The sequence below is a fragment of the Rhea pennata genome, chromosome 2 (assembly GCF_028389875.1).
Source record: "Rhea pennata isolate bPtePen1 chromosome 2, bPtePen1.pri, whole genome shotgun sequence".
Classification (NCBI taxonomy): Eukaryota; Metazoa; Chordata; class Aves; order Rheiformes; family Rheidae; genus Rhea; species Rhea pennata.
This window is the reverse complement of record NC_084664.1, coordinates 60,530,856-60,551,727: the sequence shown is the minus strand read 5'-3', so window position 1 is coordinate 60,551,727 and position 20,872 is coordinate 60,530,856. Positions and strand designations below refer to the sequence as shown.

Below are 20,872 nucleotides of genomic sequence, written 5' to 3'. Positions count from 1 at the left end.
CTTTTTGATTTGGAAACATGCATTTAACACTCTCCTCTCCCCCCTCAGCACACGTTCAGACCTCCTGTTTTCACATACCTTAATTACTGGAACTCGTGGTTTGAACCTGGAGGAGAGCTGCGTTAGCACTTCCCCAAGCAGTTGCTGGTGTTTTAGAACTTTCCTCATCTTCATGATTCGCACGATAGCAGCCTAAACAGCAAAGTCAGAAAGATGTGCTTAGGAGCATACAGTTTGTCCTTCTGGGTCAAGCCACTTTACTTCCCCAGCAGATCGTGTCTGCTGATGCAGAAGCATCACCACACCAGACCCGAGCAGCAGACGGAGAGAAGCATGCCTGCAGATGCCTGCAAATGCCAACTATTCAGGCAGACTTTAAGAGCTCGGTATTCTGTATGCAGCACACGCTCGTTACAAGCGTTTGAGACGTGAATTTAGAACCACCCTGCTTAAGGTCAGTAATAACAACAGTACCAACACCAACATAAAAATGCTTATAAATCTTAGTCATGTATTTAACCGTAACATTTCATTTTCTTAGTAACAAATTTTACTTCCTTCCCCGGCCCAATCTGCACCTCCAGTGGATTCCTAATGAAATGATAAAACATTTTCATGATACTATTTTTAATATATCCATCTATCTAGACATTATCTATCCATCTAGTTATCTAAATATTACTGGTTTTCTTCCAAGATCAACATCTGGTGAGAGTATAAATTTCTGCAAGCCAAACACTCATCAGCATGTTGTAAAAACACTGTGAAGAACAACAGTATGCTATCATGCCTTTTGACATTTTCTATTGCAGACCCTAGCAGCCTTTAAGAGTACTGTAAATACACTGTTAGCTCAAATTTGATTATGCATTGGAATAGCACATGGTCTTTTAATTAAAAATAAGAAAACCCGATCTTCATTAAAGAACTTCAAAGGAACAATTGTAGGTACATGGTGGGCAAATATTCTGCCACCCAAATCACCTGAATCAGTAGTTTCCTATCTTCCTCTATATTTTTGTGTGTAGTTTCTTGCTCCTGCTTCTGTTCAGTCTTCATTGGCACATTGATGTTTACCCTTAACTTTTTGCTACAAAAAAAAAGATAAGCAAATAATTAGTCGGCTTTAAATAAATATATATATATATATGTACATATATATATATATCTCAAAACCCACACTGAAACAGCAATCTTTTTAGTTCTTATACTTTAAAAGTTACCCCCGCAAAAATTCCTCTTTAAAAACTAAGATGCTCCTAAGAGAAGGAGAAGGAAAAATCCCAAACCCCAAACTGCCTCAGTTAAGATGTAGGCGCCTAAATTACCATTTTCAAGAGAGCAATAGCCTTACTTTCAGCAAGTACTTAAATAAAAAGTCAAAAAGACTTAACCCTAGAGATTACTTTTAAACAAAATGGGACTTCAGCATGTTGGAAGATTTAACAATCTTATTCAAATTAAAAGCTGACGCAGTTGTCGCGTTTGCCAGGGCCTGCCGCCGTGCTGGGGCAGTACGTGACCGCGGGCCCTGGCTGCTCTCTAGATAAGATGCTGGGTTATAGGCAGGGAAGGAGCCACCCCAGCCGAGCACCGCAGGCCCGTGGCAGCACCCTACCGTGCCCTGTGCCGCACTCAAAGCCGTTATTTATTCAGCGCGGTCTCATGAATCGTAATCTGGGAACAGCGTTCTAGGACAGTGCAGCAGCACCGAGGTGTTTCCCTTATTACGCTACATAACCGGCCGTGAATTCTTAAAAGACTACAAGCAGATCTGTAATTATTCGTCAAGGAAGAAACAAAGCAGAATATGACTGAGGTCCAAGGAAAGGTTTTTTAAGGGGGGGGGGGGGAGTTTCTTTCACTTGAGATGGTATCTTAAAAAAATACTGAATTCATTGCTGAATTTATCTCTACACTTTGATAAGCATGATTAAAAAAAAATTCACCATAGTAGTGTGCACAGCTTAAAAAGATGAATGTTGAAAACAGCACTGGATAAGTTGGTAATAAAAACTACAGAAAACTGTGCTCATTATTTCAGTTTTCAAGGCACTTTTATGCTCTAAAGGTCTAAAATGAGCTTGCTGATCTTTGCCAGGTTATCTGTAGCAGGTGACTACTTAAAACTTTGGCCTTTGCTGATCAGTGTACACTATGGTAACCTTATAAAATATAATGCATTTTGCTGAGCGCATGTAAATCACGCACTTCGGCAAAAATGGGCACAATAATATAGTATTTATGCAGACATCAATCAAGGAACAAAATGGAGATGTAAAAACATATTCAGACCTTGACAGACTTTATGACAAACTGAAATAGCAGAAACCTTCCCCATCCCCCTACTAGCCAAATGGCTCTTTTAAAGCAGCTATATTAGATCCACATTCAAATTTGCACTTGAACCCTGAAGTTTTCATCTCACATATATCAGGGTATATGCAGAGAGGCAGGATGCTGCCAATTGTGTATAAATGATGTATGCTGCTAAATTTTTTTCCTTACTTTTTATAACCAAGATAGAGTTTTATTAAGGTATCAGGTTTCAACTCCACCTCATCAACATTTGCATTTTCATCTTCCAAAACCTGCAAGAAATAAATAAATAAATATTCAGACATTTTGCTGAATGGTAAGCAGATCATAAAAAAGCAAAAGCACTTACGAGTAATTTTGATTTCAACAGTATCTGTAGAACTTGTGCCAAGATATCCTGCAAAGTTATAGAAAAAAAAATTATCAGTGCAGACATACAGCACCTTTCTCTCAAACTTAAAGTGCTTACAGTGCAAGATACTGCATTTAATCCACATTTCATTTTTCACAGCTTCAAATCTTGTTCTTAAACTTCTACAGAAAATTAAAGTAAAAAGAATCTACAGATTTAGACTAAGAACCAAAGACTGCAGAGCACATAATCACAGGATAGTTGGGGTTGGCAGGGAGCTCTGGAGGTCTCCTGGTCCAACCCCCCTGCTCAAGCAGGGTCAGCAAGAAGGGAGACTCCACAGCCTCTCTGGGCTATAAGACAGGGCTGGGAATCAGTAAATACATAGTTCACACAGATAAAACACTCTAAGGTCTTTTGGGGGCATTAGGGCACATTCTTGTTGCAGCTGGTCAACTGCTGTCAAATGCTTCAGAAAGACTGATCTCCAAGAACAGATCTTTCCAATTACTGTTTTATAAATCTACTTGCAAAATAGCTCCCAAATGTAAGAAAGCGTTTTGCTCCAAATTATGCAAATATAAGTAGCATGCCAGGCTTAAATCTCAGAAAATGAGCACCCTTTGCTTTCCACTTTGCACATTTTTCATGTCTGGCCTGCACCAGGGATCTGCTCTGGTTACCGTCACCGGGCAGTTACTGAGATGGCTACACTATCATCAATGTCCCACGTAGCCTTGCAAGGCTGCTATTTTGCCACAGTGAAAGTGACCCGAGTTTTACACAGTTAGGTGTTATTCGCACAGACAGCACTTTTATTCTGGCCTAACCACAAATTTGGGCCAAAATATTTAAATAACTGGCTGCCAATGAGCTTCTATAATAAATGTAATCCTGTAGCATAGGTAAGACCTGAATTTCCCATAAAGTATTAGCAGCTGTAATTTACTAAATGTACATTTCTGAAAGTAAAAGTCTTCAGTGACTAGAGATTGCTTAACTTTCCAGAAGACTTGTTTCAAACTTATTACTAGAAGAGAGAATGTCTAGTAAACTGTGGGCCATAAAGTCTACCCAGAAAGAAAAGGAGGGAACAGTTTCCACATCACAATGCAAGAGCTGAAGGTTCTACTATGAGCTTTGAGATACAAACAGGAGGAAACACAGCACACTACTATGGAGAAAATACTGTTCTTCCTGTAAGTGTGAGGGTTTTTTTGTTTGTTTGTTTGTTTTTGTTTGTTTGTTTTTTTGTTTTTAAGTATTAAAACATATGCAGTGAGAAACTGAAAATTGATTACAAAAGCTCAGTAGGAAGCTACACAATTTATTCTACTGATCAATGGCAGTAGTACACACTAACGAGTCTAAGAAGTTGGGATTAGAAGAAAGTAAACCAGGAAAGTTAAGTTGAAAGAAAAGAAAACAACTGTTCCTTCAGAACAGAAACTTGCTCTGGCTTCAAATATATCTAATCCCAATTTCTTATGATAGCAGGAAGAGCTCTGAAGCCCAAGAGACTCCACAAGAGCATTATTAAATGTGCAAAGTCACTACCATTTTTATTTGAGTACTGTCTGTCAGCTGCTGCACGGTATAGGCATCTTCTGTGTTGTACTGCAGTAAAATCGCCATCTGGAATGTTGATGCCTTCCAGATCCCAAAAAGAGAAGGGAAGGGGAGGGGAGGGAAAAAAAAATAATAGGAAATGAGTGAACAAACATACATTTGAAATTTGAACAGCTTGAAATTCACCTGTGTGTACACATATGCTTCATAGCTGCATAATGAAAAATATCCCACTAGGGCTAATAATACAGAAAAGTCTAATACTTCTTACATAGCCAGAACTCTATGTTCCATCATTACCTAAACAAAAATCCTAAGATCATGAACATCTAACTAGCTGCAGACACTTCTTCACATCTCCTATCGTCGTGTCAGAGCCTTATCTTTCTTACTTGCTCATACTATTCTTAATTATTTTCTTCTGTCACTCCTTGACTCTCACCCATTTAAATACTCATTAAAAAGCTACACAGAGCACTGAATTCATCCTCACAGAGCTCCCAATTCTAGCACAGTAATTAAATCAAAATTAAAAACAAGGCAGACATGAGTGGCTTATTCAAGACTATCACCAGTGGGTTAACATATGTTGATGACACAAGTTCAAAGTCTGAGATTATCTTGTTTCTTCTCACTCTTGTGACTTCCCCTCCTCTGTCTACTTTGTGAGAGAACGCAGACAGGAAAGTATGAGAAGTATGAGATCATACACAAAGAGGTTGCAGTTATCTCACACAACCCAGCTCAACAACTGTTTAAATCACAAGTAATTTACTTCTGTAAATCAATTTTCTTTTAAATTTAGATCTTAAGTAGCATTAAAGAAAATAAATCAAGCATATAATAAAGGTTCTATGAGTCTTAACACCAAGAACTATCCGGGGAAGTCTAGCAACATTGGTTCACTTCAGGAATACATAAAAGATTTGTACTGACCAGATTTTGCACCTGTGCTTTGTTTTACTTAAAGCCAGCAGGACTACTCTTGGGAGTAAAGCTGATCAATGCATATGAGCATTTTAAATACTAGATAAACATGTATGCGTATGTATACATACACAGGTACACGCAGGTACATTAATTAAGGCAGTCAACGGTTTAAAATACTTAATGTGATACATCATTACATGCTATTAACGAATACTTTGACATAAAAAGAAAACACAGTTCAATGTACTCTATTAGAATTAGTTTGTGCATTGGTGCAGGAATTCACATGAATTTCCATACTTCAGCATCTAAGCACTTCATTATTTTTAATGCATTTATCTGCACAATGCTCCTCTAAGGTAGGGAAAAGCCATTATCTCCAAATTAGGAGTAAAGAGACTAGAGAGCTCATCCAAACAATGTAAAAACAGCAGAGCAGGGACTGAACAGGTCTTCCAAGCCATCAACTAGCACTCAGTCCTCTAGACAACGCAATAATCAAGTGTTCCCATTTACATGATGTTATTCTTACCTGTAACGTGTATCTATTTTTGAAACAGTTGGTAACCAGTTCCCCTTTGGACAGCTGATACAACCATGTTAATTTTCTTCCACTATGACGACTGGCATAAAACGCTGTAAATCTCTGGTAACTCCGTTCTAACTGTATGAAAACAACAGCAATAAAAAAAGGTTAGTTTCCTTCACACTTCCGTTCTAGAATATGTTCCCGAACCAACCACAGGAGAATCAAATCAGGTAACTCCCCACTGCCAAGTTTTCTAGGAGAAAAAAAATGGAAACCCAGCCTATTCAAATTCTTCAGATGAGATGGAAAGTTTCCCTTGCGATGAGCCTCCCTTCAAGGAATCATCAACAATAAAAACGTAACCAAGGGCAAAGGTTCCAGTCTTCTTTTATGATAGACTAATCAAGGCTACAAAGACCATTTCTTTTAACCACCTTAATGCTCCATTTGATAACTTTTACTTATTTCTCATGTTCAGTATTCATGTCTTGTCTATTCTGGATAAACGCTCAGCAGAAAACTAATGTTTACTCTCTGAAGTTTACTGGACTGAAATTAACTGCCAGAAAAAGTTTCTTAAATAAAGACATACACAGAAAAATAACAAAGATTTACTTCAGTTACTGTTCAATAATTTGAAAAAAAGATTCATTAATCACAGTCTTTCCACCAGAGACAGAGTTTGTTTTTCAGACAATTTCCTCCTACTACCTGAATGATTCATCTCCTTCCAAATATCCTCCAGTCAAAAAGCCAAACTAGACGGACAAAGCTTCTAGACAAAAACAACAGCATAAACAAAAATTTCCAGTCCTCTTTGACACACAACAGAACAGGAGGATAAACCAGCAATCCTCTTGTAAAATAATTAAAACTTAAGCTTTAAAAAGGGCATTGCCTCACCTCAGAAGGCAGAGCAAACGTGCAGGACTGCTGAAACGGCCACGATCCAGAGCTCAGGACCTGGATGCTGAAGTCCACTGCAAGAGGGGGCACACAAATTAACAGACTTAACCACATTCTCCTCTTTGGGTCCACCTTCTTTCCAAACATGCAGTTTCACAGTACTATCTCAAACCGGAAAGGGTTCTGTCTTCCTCAAACTAACATGGTGGAAATCATAAAATAATAAATAATATTTTATGCAAAGCATAAAACAAAAGAATCCACGTAAGACGAAGGTGCTCTTGGACAGCATTAGAGTTACCGGGACAGTAACTAAATTTTCTCTCATTTGTAGAGATCACTATCCTGTTTCTACCCCGTGAGAGATTTTTCTCTTTTAACATGCAAACAAAAAGTATAAATGTAGATTTATTTACTTATTTTTATGTGCAACTGAAAAATCTCCAGCCTATAGTACACACTGGCAAAAATAAAAATTTCGTGTCCATATCTGTATAGCATTTGGGGCAAGTTAGTACATATAATATAAAAATAAATAAAATCTAAGCCGATAAAACAGTCATTCAAACATCATTCAAAACATAATTACAATTTCTGAAAGGATTTGTTTCAACAAGTTTCAGTGAAAAAAAACCTTTTTCATAAGAAAGCGATAGAGCTACCTACTGATCTAAAAGACAGCACCCTTTTTCTTAATATTTCTATTCAAGTCTGATTACCTAAGCCAAACAGTGTTCAAAAGCAAAGCCGTTTTTAACAAAAGCATCTTTCCAATCATTAAAAAGAGAAAAAAAAAATACAGGATTCAACTTAACTTAATTACCTACCTAAAGATGAGCTGCAAAGTCAGGAGGAGGCTACCCATAACAGAAGATATAAAGTGCTATTAGAAGACACAGCACAGACCTAAACCATTAATTTAAAAACCCTACCTATCTTGGTCAAAATATAACAACAAAGCTAACCTTTGGAGGCCATGATTTGTAAAACAAATACTTCCATCATATACTCAGCTTTTCTCTGTAGAAATAAAGGGAAGCTAGACTACTTAACAGTAACTCAGATTCTGGAACAACAGCTAGTTATAAATGTATTACTTACAATCTAATGGCTCTGAATTGGTCAGGTGCTTTTTAAATTGCTCATTCAAGTCCTTGCTTACACCAATATCTTGAAACATCCGCTGCAGCTTGGAAGTGTACTCAAAACCACAAGCTTGCTGCATTTTAAAAGCACAGATATGTCAGAAAGACCATACATTTTGACAGAATGAAAAGTATAGAAATCCATTTTCCTAAAGAAGATGCAAAAAGCTCAGTATCTCCCTAAGTATTAACCCAACTGGACAAGGGCTATTTAACTGCCACCGAAAAACAACAGACAATTTTGGAAAAATAAACAAACAAAAATAAAACCACCATACCCACACACAATGAACAGACTACTAGAAGACCTTAGACTTTATTTTGCTTGACTTTTGTACCAACAATGGTTAATGGAATTAAGCAACATGACTGGCAATATTTCAGTAGTCATTCATTTAGATAAGGATGTTTATGTAATTTATTTGTATTAGAATTAAACTTATTCCATCACACAGACATGCAAGTCTGCCAAAAGTGCAGCAGTCCTATACTTTGATATCACACGTAACAAAATCTGAATAAAATCATAGTATTTTGAGAGCTTTCCAAGCTAACACCAAGATCTGCAGCATGGTAGGTGATGGGACAACCAAGGAATACTTACTTTAAGTTTGGAGATCATGCTTGCCTCAGCATCATCACTAGCGCTGTTCTGATGTACAAGTCTCTTCGCCAGCATTTTAGCATAGAACTTTTGAAACACATCTTTATCCTCAATATACTTGAAGACAACCATCTGGAAAAGACAAGAACATTTATAAGAAAATATTTTAGCATCTGTATTGATGGAGAGCCACAATAGTAGCTACTTTATTAATACCTGAATTTAAGTTTTTTCTTTTTTAATGTCAATACAACTGTAAACATTACCTGTATACGCTATATATACACCGTTTACACATCTACACACGCAAACATATCTCCAACCCTGTCTCCCTCTCTCTGTCAACATAAAAATTCAAGTGAGCAAATTCTCTTCACCCACTTGAAATACACTGTTGACTTAAGGGTTTTTTTTTTAAAAAAAAATACAACCAACAGCCATTGCAGAGATTATTATTACTGAAAAGATATAATATTAACTAATGGAAACTAACAGACAGAACAAAAGGTCTGATTTCATCTACCTTACGTGACAACTGAATATTTCTAACTTGCCAAAGCTTGAACAGAGAAGAACTGTATTTATGTCTTACCACTTGATTGAGTGTATCTTCTAATTCTGCTTCTTCTGGGTTCTTTGAGCTGCAATGAAAGAGGAGCATTTTTTTATGATTCCAAAATTACTAAATTAAAATAACATATGGAAGTTTGTAGACATTTATTTCATAAACAAAAGAATATGGTTAAAATGACAGATGGAATAGTTTTGGGGCCAAAGACTTTCAAGAGGAAACAACGTAATGAAATGAACAGTTTTCATTACTGCACATAACGCACATATATTAAGCAACTTTACTGGGTTTTTAAACAACAGGTCAAAGTCCTGTACCATGAAGTGTTCTGGACTTCCTAAGAGCCTGAGATGATGCTTAGGATTTGTGTGTTTAAATGTGGATCTCTGTCTTCTAGCTTCCTTCTGCTGCTAAATGCTATTTTCATTTCTTATCTTAGGTGCCACAGACAGTGAAAAAGCAACAGCTCCCAGAACTCTTTCTTGACTGGGTGAGAGTTGAAGTGGCAACACATTGCCTTCCTCCATATCATGCTACTCCATCAGGCATATCCTAAAGCCATCCTGCAGAAAGCTAGTATTTATAAAGGGGAAGTTAAATCTTTTTGTGTGTGTTTGGGGAGGGGGGGGGAACAAGGCAAAAGGGCAGAGACGAAAGGGAGGGGAAAAGTGTGCAAGTTCTCCTGAGTTTGGTTTTGTTTTGTCTTTTTGACACCCCAGAAAAACATCTAGCAAAGTCACCAGTGAACAAAACTGACGGCAATCCAGTACAAGCTGGACTGATACCAACTCAGTTTATGAGCTGCTGAACCATTTGAAGCCAAATACCTTAATTAAATTATGAACCGCAAGAAGTTGGAAGGCAGTTTTTGTCCTCCTCAATTCTACCCGGATGGAAGAAGATATAGAGAAAATAACAGTAGGAAAGCAAGAGTTTTAATGCAAAAAGGGAAAGTGTCTCTCTCCTTTATAAGATGTAAAACACATCAAATTTTAGGGGAGTCAGGGAAGAAAACACTTCAGTTTTATACAAAAAAAATAAATAAATAAAACAACTCTCCCCCACACCCAGAACTTAGTCTCCTATACAGGGGGAAGGAAGCGAGGAAGGGCTTGGTTCTTTTGTTACCTTCTCCCCCTTAAAACAAGAGAAGGGAATATAATCTTTAAAAGTCCTATTGAAATTTTTCATTCAAAATTTGGTATAATTAAATTTCATTGAATTGTTAAGTTCTACTGCTGAAGACAATATAAAATTTCATATGCTAAATCTTTTTAAAACAAAAGCCAAGCTGAAACAAGAGTCTTTGAAGACATACCTTTTCTTTAGTAAAGAGTCACAGTATCGCGCCAGTAGCTCTGGGGATTTACTGGATGATTGAGCCATTTTTGTCACTGCATTATTATTTATAAATCGACCACAAGCCTATGAATCACAAGAGACAGTGAAATTTTTAGGAGCCAAAACACTAATGAGAAAAAAAGGTCATCATATGACTCTACTTACACGTATACTTACTTTATCTAATGCAGCCACAAAACCGGCATCATTGTTGAATGCAGACATAACTAAAGCATTATATTTCTTATGGACATCCAACACTGTCTGTACATACATTTTTGGATCCTGTAAGAAAAAGAACTTGTTGCTTGCAATTGACTTTCTGCCATTTCTTCCAAAACATGACTAATCATTGTCTTAAGCAAATTTTCATGGTGAAAATTTACACAGTATTAGAAACATTTAGATATATGATAGTGCCCAGACTAATTTATGCTTTATGTTCACAACTGACTTACATTACTGCAAGCTTTTGTTTACAGGGACCTAACTACAGAAAGTGTACCACACTATGTAGTACAAAAGGAAATAAAAATCCTCAACTATTGTAAATATCTCCAAGAAGGACTTTTTCTTTAAATACAGAAGCTTAATTCCAGTCAGTTCTAAAAAAAAAAAAAAAAAACAAAAAAACACAATTTTATGATTGCCTATCTCTGTTAGAAGAAACCCTCCAATTAAATCTCTGCAGAAATAAAGAAATACCATGTCTCCAATAGCTACAACTCTAGAAAGATCTCAGAGTTATCGAAGACAGTTCTTGAAAATTATCAGCTCAACTTCCAGTGGCAGCCAAATGCCAATAAACATCAAGCATCATCTTTACTGCACCCACAGACTGAGGACTATGAGCAGTTCTGATCTCTGCATTTTGAGAGAGGTAGTGGAGTCAGCATAGAGCAGCGAAGGAAATCGAAAACACCAGGCGGAAAGGGCAGCTACCACACAAACAGACTAAGGCTAAAACTCTTCTGTTTGAAGACTAAAAGGTTGGAAAGGTATATGACCGAGGTTTACAAAATCAGGAAAAGGACTGAAAAGGCGAAGGTTCATCCAAAGTCCCAATTTGCAGCCATAGGGCACTTGGCAAAGCTAACAGGAAATAAGTTTAAAATAGATAAAAATAAAGAAAATCTTTACATATCATGTAGTGAACTTTTGGAACTTGCTGCCATAGGTTGTGGAAGCAGATAAGATCACCAGGTTCAAAAGGGGTAGACAAATTCAGAAAGAACAGGTCCATAAACAGATATTGAAAGGACTGGGCAGGGGGCACTCCGCAATATTCCTACCCTAAGAGTTCCGGATGACAGGAATGGATGGAAAAACATGGTCAGGCTTGTATTAGTACCCTGAAAAGCTTCTCCTGTTGCCACTAAGACCAACTAACAGGCTGCACAACCCACTACTCTAATGCACTGCTTGAGACAGAACTGACAGATGCGCGAGATCCTCTCATGCAAGAATTTCAAGAGTACTTGAAGGACTTGCACAGAAGAGTCTCCTGATTAGAAGGACTCCAAACAGATAACCAAGGGTATTAAAGGTGGTAATCTGCTGACTGAAATTAGTTAATGGAGTCTAGAACGCAAATTATTCTAAAGTAACAGTCTAAAACCAATCAGAGTTGTGTCAGAATGACTTCTCTCTCCACTGACTGCAGAGAAACTAAAAAGAAATTTGCTCAGCTGTCTGTTTAGACAAGGTACAGATAAATCAAGTTAGGTAGAATCAATTTTAGCTAAATATGATCAAACACTAACAAGCTCATGATGAAAAGGGATACAGTGGTGTGAAATACCCTGGAATAAGGAGATGAATTGGTCCCAAGGAAAAGTGACAGAAGATACTATGAAAATAAAGAAACAAATGTTAAAAAAAAAAAAAAAAAAAAGAAGAAAGAAAAAAAAAAAAAAGAAAGAAAAAGCATATGTTCAGGAAGCAAGAAAAAGTGAAGTTACCAGAAAGAGTTCTGTAAATGGTTGGAGCCAATGAACTAATACATCCAGATCTCCAACTTCCTCTCTCTCAAAGACTGAGGTAGAGCATAATTCCTGAAGAAAGAGCTTTTTCTTTCTCCAGGAAGCTCCTGAAGGCTTAGATACCAAGGAACTGTTGAGTGATAAACACCAAGGGGATGCTTCAACTGATTTTACCATAAAGCGTATCTGATTTGAAAATTTAAGAGGATATCTATGAATGGCCCTGAAGATTACTAAGCTTATTTCATGGTTCACAAAAGATCATATTGTGCTAGAAACGAGGCTTGCTAAGCATTTTATCTATGCTAAACACATTCTTTTTACTGCTCTCCACACGGTCATTACAGAATGCTGCTTTAACAATTACCTACAAAGATATTCCAAGAATATCTGAGGCCAACAGCTCGTTAAAATAATCTTTGTTAAAAATCAAACTAATATTAAGTTTAACCCAGTTTTAACTAAAGATTTGCCAAAATATATTCTCTATTCTAATTTGCTTTGTACAATGTCTTATTCTATCATTCCTTTCCTAGAAAATGTCACGATATCTACAGACAAAAAGAAGTTTAGCAAATGTTTTAAAGCTTCTCCTCATTGTTAATATTCACCCCTACTTAATGAAATATTAAGCCCAAAATTACAATTACATGGGGGAAAAAAAAAAAAAAAAAAAAAAAAAAAAAAAAAAGGCAGCCAAATATATTGCTCAATGACCACAGCAATACGGAAGACCTGGCCTGTTCCTTATACTGCATCCTATCCAAACATTTCAATTGTTGCTTTGACTCTTCCTCCCACCATCTTTCTCATGCTTTTCCAAACAGGATGAAGCTATTAAGTAGTAAACTAAAAACAACAAAAGCTTTCTTGAAACAGTCCCATCCATGTTCAAAGTCCACACTACAATGAAATAAAATAAAGTCTGCTAGAGACAATGCTTCTTTAAATAGTGGACTTCCAAGTGTATTTGCAGATGTAGGATGTGATACTGCAGAGTCAGCACTCAAAGCAGACAAGACATCCTGACAGAACAAAATATCAGAGGGAGAAAAAAAATCCACAAAGCTCAAAGAGTAGTAACACAGTGGTGTTACTATTAAGTAGCCTATAAGCATCAGAGAATTGACCAATCCACAAGCTGAATCAGTGGAAAAGGAAAATATATGTAAACCGGAAATTAGATCAGTGAACATTCACCCTTCTGTAGCCTAAAACTAGTAGCAGCCATATACAGACTTATTTTGATGATTTTTATATTGGTATTTTGATACTTGCATTTAGAGCAGCTTCTCCACATTTCTCAATTGCAGCTAGACCCTGATTATGAATGTGGGTTTCCAGCAGTTTTTTCAGCTCTCCAAGGCCATCCTGGATTCGAGATACGAGGTTATACATGCGTCCCAAGTCTGGAAAAAAAGAAAGCCGATGTCTTTCGTTTGTATCAGGTATGACTCCAACTCCTCTCTTACAAACCTGACAACAGGAGTTAAACATTCAACATCATCATTGACAAAAACATACATGCATTTGTTGCTGTAAAAAGCCATACAAACTATAGCAAAAAGTACTGGAGTAAATCTTTGCACTGACCTGGAAAGTTATGATCACTTAAAAGGGAAAACAATTTGATTAGGTATGTCTTATCTTCACAACGCTACAGAAATTTCAAGAATAAAACCCAAGGTTTAAATTACAAAAGTGTATTTACTTCTGATTTTGAGTTTTTATGAACAATTAAAAGAGGCGCAACAATTTAAAAATAGAATTAACTTCTCCCCATCAGTTAAAGTTTCTAAACTGATACCTTTAATCAAGACTGTCCGTAGTGATACAACTGGTTAAAAGAACAGTGTTCTCCCGCTGACCACCAGCCTTTCTGAGCCTTCTGCTCAAAACAAAACAGTTTTCAGAAATATATCACCACCATCTGCATCCATTTGTATGCTCTCTGGTGGGAACAACAGCTAGCAACTGTGGAAAATCTGAGGTAAAATGTCATGTGCTGATGTGACATTCAAGACAAAAATGGAAGAATTATAAATCAACTTCCTTACAATAAATAAAGCACTGTAAATAAAAGTACCTCTTTTTAAAGAGCATTTAGGTATCTGATCAGTAATAGAAATAACTACATCTGAAAGAAAAAAAATGATCGAGAAAACCATCCCTCCAGAACTCAAGACTAATAAAGGTGATAAGAAATTGGACATAACTTCAGGTAGGCTAAAACCTCATATTAAAATCTTACCAGTTTTCAGCCAAGACTTTCCAAAATCAATTAGTAATTTTGGAAAATCTAATATTAAAGAGGGTTTTGTATTTATTACTGTTTTTGAACAGTGCAGAGTTTTAGTACTTTCTGAATGCAAGACTCTTAAACACTTTAATACAGACATAAACCGGATGCACAAAACTACTAGTTAGTTCTAGCAATCTTGGCCTTACTTAGTAGACACTCGAGTAAAACGGCAAACCACTAAGTTAGCTACTGGAGACTAATGAGGACATTTCACTTGTTGGATCTGTCTTACGCTCTTCAGCTATATGTAGCTTTGCCACAGCGTAAGGTCTTCTCTGAAGGTTTTATGTATAATTTATTACCACTTGAGGATTATTAGATATTAAACAAAAATGGAGCTATCAAGTAGTTGTACAGCTAGCTAACTTTGAAACACGACACTCAAAACTTGAAGCCTTTACTGGTGAAGCTATGCCACCTGTGTTCAAGTCAACTGTCCTTTCCATGTAACGCTTTCAGCTAAAACTTCGGCAAATTTTAATCTTTTGGATCGATCATTTTTGAAAAACGATTCTCCCTTCTGAAAAATCCTGTTCTTAACCTGATGCTCTACTTTTACAACAACAAAAAGGAGAGTATGTTCTTCTTTTAGCTGTAGGACTCTAGCAAAATGATAGGACAATAATGCCAAGCATGGGTGGGATGTTCTGCCACTAGACCTACCCACAAACAAAGAGTCACAGGTTGCTCTATCAAGATGCCTGTAGATGGTGAAATATGAAACAGACTCTACAAAAACTCAAGGAAGATTTACAGAATAAAACACCTCATTCCCCATAAAAATAATTATTTCCTGACATCATCATACTGATGTCAATAGGTAACAAATGACAAATGTGCCACACAACCTTTGTAACTGGTTGCACAATGTGTTTAAAAAGTTACTGAATAGCAGCAGGAGTGGCCTGTAATACAACCTGCCTAATACACTTTATATGGGAGGACCTCCAAAGCAGCTTACTTTCAAGAACAAGAGAATGAAGATGTTATATGAGTTTAGGATAATCTAAAACAGACTATTGAAGTATACTATAAATTTGTAAGTCCAGTGCTTTGAGAGTGAACTGATCATGGATTCTTTGATAATTCATTCTTTATTCGCTATCAAAAATAAATGTTTCTAACTATGAAAAATTATGAAACTTAGAAATGGCCAAGGAACAACTATTGTAATTTCTGCAAGTGAAACACAGGAAGAGGAACAGAATTATTTTGGAAAACATGGCTCTTTAAAAACACCTAATAATCTTTGGAATACCGTCAGTAAAAGAAAAAACTAAGCCCTATAAAAAATCCTCTTCGATTTTGGCATTATCTTGTTCTCTTTAGTTTTTGTTTTGGTCTGGTTCATTTTTCAGCTCCTACAAACATATAAAGTTACATCACTCCAGTAAATGTCTATACTAGAGGCTCACAAATATTGCTTGGCAATATTGATAGTAAAATAGTCTGGAAAGGCCTCCTGAATCCCCACCCCAACAATGTAAACAATGCTGACCCTTAGGAGTTAGTAGAAGGTAAAAATCTTCAATTTACATTTTAAACAGGCAACTTCTGACCTACCAATCATGCTTTAATGTCTATTTTCATGTTGAGGTGTCCCTTCATTATCAACAAAATGATTATGGGAATTATTCACAGCTGCTCTTTAAGGCTGATACACAGACACCAGCAGTCACAATTATACACTCACAACTATTAACACCTTCAGAAAAAAGGACAAATCTAACGTTGGCCACTAATCCAGCCCAAGCAGGGAGAGTTGGACTAGATGATCTCCAAAGGTCCCTTCCAATCTCAACCATTCTGTGATTCTGTAATCCTTCATTCTGAGCCACTCAGACATTTCAATTCTTTAAGAAGTTTACAACTCTCAAACCAACATCATCAACAACAGTAACTTAATATCTCTTCAATTCTGTCACTTCCTAAAAAAAATAAAATAAATAAATAAAAAATAGAAAACAGATAGTCTTATGCTTATTTCCTGTACAGATTTAATCCCCAATGAGAAAAATCAGAAACACCATTCGTCCTCCTCGTTTGCATAATACGCAAGAATTATGCAGCCCTAGTTTTAACTGCTCTGTTTTTTCTAAGCATTAATTCATGAACTCTTACAAATACAGTTGCTAACTTCTTGAAGATATCTCTATAATATAAAGAGATATTGTCTTCAAGAGTTCCTCTAAAATAAGTAAGCTTCTATTCTGTGTGCCATCTATAGAGATATAAACTTACTCCATTAGTGGCATTTCAGACTAATTTTCACAGCTAAAATTATATCATTAATTACTAACTTGCACCTTTTCACGTTCTGTCCTATGTGCAGTTCTAATCAATAATTTAGAAGCTCCTTATTTGTTTCTATTCTACTTTTAAAATTCCCTAAACGTACTTCTAGTCAAATTGGATTGTAAAATTCTAGTTGCTGACTCCCAAGGGGCATTGGAAACAGCTGGTGAGACCAGTGGTCTGTTTTCTGTCTCATGCCGGTCTCCTGCATGCATCAGCTCCTGCTGAAAGAATAGCTGAGATGTTCTTGAAGCTGTTCCAGTCATATTAAGAGAAATCAAAATTAGTTCCATTTTGCCTTAAAACTTGAGACTGGAATGGGCAGCTTGAGGCCATCCCCTTTTAATTAACAGCTGCTTGTTGACAGGTTCAGGGTCCATCTTCTCCTTCAAACTAATTACTAAAGAAATCACATTTAGCCATTACCAGAACTTACACTACTCACAAATCATCGGAGAGGAACTGCAGGAAAACCTAAAACCACTGTTTCAATTATCAGCTTACCTTCATTTTTGTCAGCATCCAATAAATTCTGAAACTCTGTATGAAAAATCTCCAAGTGTTTCTCAATAAGTACTTGCTCACATTTTCGTGCCAATTCATCTTGTGTGCTCTCATGGAGATATACCTGAACTCTACGTTGTTCCTCAAGAAGGCGAGCTTCAGCCTACAGAACAAAAAGATAAACATGAAACCTGTATAAAAGGGTAGAGAAGAGTTTTAACAGCAGAAAACAGATGACTACTCAGTAAATGCATCCAGAAAAAAAACAAACAAACAAAAAAAAAAAAAACAAAAAAAAAAAAACAAAAAAAAAACCAACCTCTCCCTCTGCAGTTTAAGCAGTTAATCATAACGTGACTCCTTCCCTACTGTATATGCACAGATTGAATGTCTACATTGATAATAATTTCATATATTGCTGAAATGGGAGAAGAACCACAGCAACATTATTTTCCCTCGTGCTTTTGAATAAGATGTTTTCAGTTGAAAATCCACTGCCAGAAAAAAAAAAAAAAAAAAAAAAAAGCGGCCAACATGAGATGCTCACACTTTTAAGATCAGTAAGCTCTCCAGCCACAGAGGTAGTCTCATTTAAAACATCAACACATTTAATGTTTGCACAAAACCTAAAAGGCACAAAATTACCATTTAACAATATGCCCATCACAAATTTATTTTCATGTTCTCACATATATTCTTACACAGAAAAGCTTCCCAATAATCTACAATCATTAAAATTGTACTAGCATTTAATTTGGCACATGAAACGTTACTTATGCGTATGTTCCTGCTAAACCAAAATTCTAAATGTCACTTGAGAAATAGTACTGAATTCCAAAACGTAAACCTGAAACTGTTTATATAACGATTACCTCCATTTTGTTTGTGAAAATGTTGAAGATTAATTTTACAAGCCATCTGTAAGAGTGACACATTATTAGGGACAAGGCACACACAGCTTCTTATCAGTCCAGATTACTTAAATTAAGAAATATCACTAAGAGAAGGAAATTAATGTACTTTCCTAACATTTTAAGATATGGAGTACACACGAAAGATAATATTATGGATAACAAAACAACAACTTAACTGCAGGAATGCTGCACCATACACAGAAAACTTTAGCAGTAATATAGAAGATTATTTAACTTCTTTTTTTTTTTTTTTTTCCCAAACTAATTTTGCACTTAGCTTTGGTGACATGACTCTGGATTACTGACTTCTGGAGTTAAACCAGTACAGCTCAAAGCATAAGAAACAGAAAGAGATTGGGAAGGGACATAAACTCGTGCTTCAGAGTACATACCAGTTTCTTAGCAATCAACCTACTTAATGACAACAAATAGCAGCAAATTATTGAATCTTTCTGATGAGTGTCAGAATTTGGAACTAGACTAGTAAGACTATTTAACTTATGTTTGACTATCTCTGTATATCTGTAGTTTAATAAGTTAATACTTCTAATATTTCTTATTAAAACAACAACAAGAGTGAAGGTTTATAGTCTACTTTGAACTATTTTATGAAAATAAAGATTCACCTCTGACTCCAAATTTGCTTAAATTCTCTCACTTTTTGTGCTCTTATCATTCCATTTACTTTTTAAGCCATGTTTTATAAACCAGGGAAACATAATTACCTGCATAACAGTACCTATAGTTATTTCAATTGTGAAAAAAAAAAAAATCACAAATTTGATTTAAGGCTTTATTGCAAGGGATATTCTTCACGACTGTTAGGACAAACAAACTTTTTCCTATGGCATATTATGCCATGCTAGCTTTACTTCTCAGGCTGGCCCTCACATGAAATATTCACAATCTCTATAAACTCAGTAAGTTTACTTCTATAACTACATACCTGCATCTTAATTCTAATCAAGTCTTCACAGAATCACAGAATGGTTGAGGTTGGAAGGGACCTCTGGAGATCATCTAGTCCAACCTCACTGCTCAAAACCAGGGTCACCTAGAGCATGGTAGACAGGGTTGCATCCAGGCAGGCCCTGAGTATCTCCAGAAAAGGAGGCTCCACCACCTCTCTGGGCAACCTGGTCCAGTGCTTCGTCACTCTCACAGGGAAGAAATTCCCCCTCACGGTCAGGCGGAACTGCCTGTGCTTCAATTTCTGCCCATTGCCTCTTGTCCTGTCACACAGGACAACTGAAAAGAGTTTGTCCCCGTCCCCTTGACACCCTCCCTTCAGGTACTCACACACATTGATAAGATTCCCCCTCAAATCCTCTCTTCCCCAGGCTAAAGAGGCCCAGCTCCCACAGACGTTCCTCATGGGGCAGATGCTCCAGCCCTCTCATCATCTTAGTAGCCCGACACTGGACTCTCTCCAGGAGCTCCATGCCTCTCTTGTACTGGGGAGCCCAGAACTGGACACAGGACTAGAGACGAGGCCTCAGCAAGGCTGAGGAGAGGGGCATGACCACCTCCCTCCACCTGCTGGCAACACTCTTCCTAATGCACCCCAGGAGACCATTGGCCTTCCTGGCCACAAGGGCACACTGCTGCCTCATGGCCAACTTGTCATCCACCAGCACTCCCAGGCCCTTCTCTGCAGAGGTGCTCTCCAGAAGGTCAGCCCCCAGCTTGTACTGGTGCCTAGGGTTATTTTGCCCTAGGTGCAGGACTCTGCACTTGCCCTTGTTGAACCTCAGGAGGTTCCTCTCCGCCCAACTCTCCAGGCTGCCCAGGTCTCCCTGAATGGCAGCACAGCCCTCAGGTGCATCAGCCATTCCTCCCAGCTTGGTAGCATCAGCAAACTTGCTGAGGAGGCACTCTGTCCACTCATCCAGGTCATTGATGAAGAAGTTGAACAGGATGGGGCCCAGTACTGAGCCCAGGGGGAAGCCACTAGCTACAGGTCTTCAACTAGACTCCATGCCACTGATGACGACCCTCTGAGCTCTGTATTTCAGCCAGTTCTCAATCCACCTCACTGTCCACTCGTCTAACCCACACTTCCTGAGCTTCTCTAGGAGGCTGTTAGGGGAGACAGTGTCAAAAGCCTTCCTGAAGTTAAGGTACACAATGTCCACTGCTCTCCCCTCATCTACTCAGCCAGTCATGCTATCATAGAAGGCTATCAGATTGGTTAAGCAGGACTTCCCCTTGGTGAATTCATGCTGGCTACTCCTGATCACCTTCTTTCCCTCCATATGTCTGGAAATGACATCCAGGATGAGCTGTTTCATCAGCTTTCCAGTGATGGAGGTGAGGCTGACCAGCCTATAGTTGCCTGGGTCCTCCTTCTTGCCCTTCTTGAAGACTGCAGTGACACTGACTTTCTTCCAGTCCTCAGGCACCTCTCCAGTTCTCCAGGACCTTTCAAAGATGATTGAGAACAGCCTGGCAACAACATCCACCAGCTCCCTCAGTACCTGTGGGTGCATCCCATCCGGGCCCATGGATTTGTGGATGTCTAGCCTGCCCAGAAGGTCTCTAATCCTTTCCTCCTCAACCAAAGGGAAGTCTTCTTTTCTCCAGACTTTCTCCCTCGTGTCCAGGTTCCA

General features: G+C 37.5%; 1 protein-coding gene across 1 annotated transcript in view; it reads right to left on the bottom strand.

The window, feature by feature from the left end:
• Positions 1-20,872, bottom strand: part of CUL1 (cullin 1) — a 56,000-nt gene that overhangs the window by 1,385 nt on the left and 33,743 nt on the right. The window contains exons 8-21 of the mRNA XM_062569607.1: positions 17,350-17,512; positions 13,527-13,657; positions 10,444-10,551; positions 10,244-10,350; positions 8,947-8,995; positions 8,355-8,486; positions 7,707-7,824; positions 6,603-6,679; positions 5,703-5,834; positions 4,229-4,321; positions 2,669-2,716; positions 2,509-2,591; positions 985-1,090; positions 79-192 (exon numbers count right to left, since the gene is read on the bottom strand). Coding sequence (XP_062425591.1) covers positions 79-192; positions 985-1,090; positions 2,509-2,591; positions 2,669-2,716; positions 4,229-4,321; positions 5,703-5,834; positions 6,603-6,679; positions 7,707-7,824; positions 8,355-8,486; positions 8,947-8,995; positions 10,244-10,350; positions 10,444-10,551; positions 13,527-13,657; positions 17,350-17,512 — 1,461 coding nt within the window. The remainder of the gene's footprint in view (positions 1-78; positions 193-984; positions 1,091-2,508; positions 2,592-2,668; positions 2,717-4,228; positions 4,322-5,702; positions 5,835-6,602; positions 6,680-7,706; positions 7,825-8,354; positions 8,487-8,946; positions 8,996-10,243; positions 10,351-10,443; positions 10,552-13,526; positions 13,658-17,349; positions 17,513-20,872) is intronic.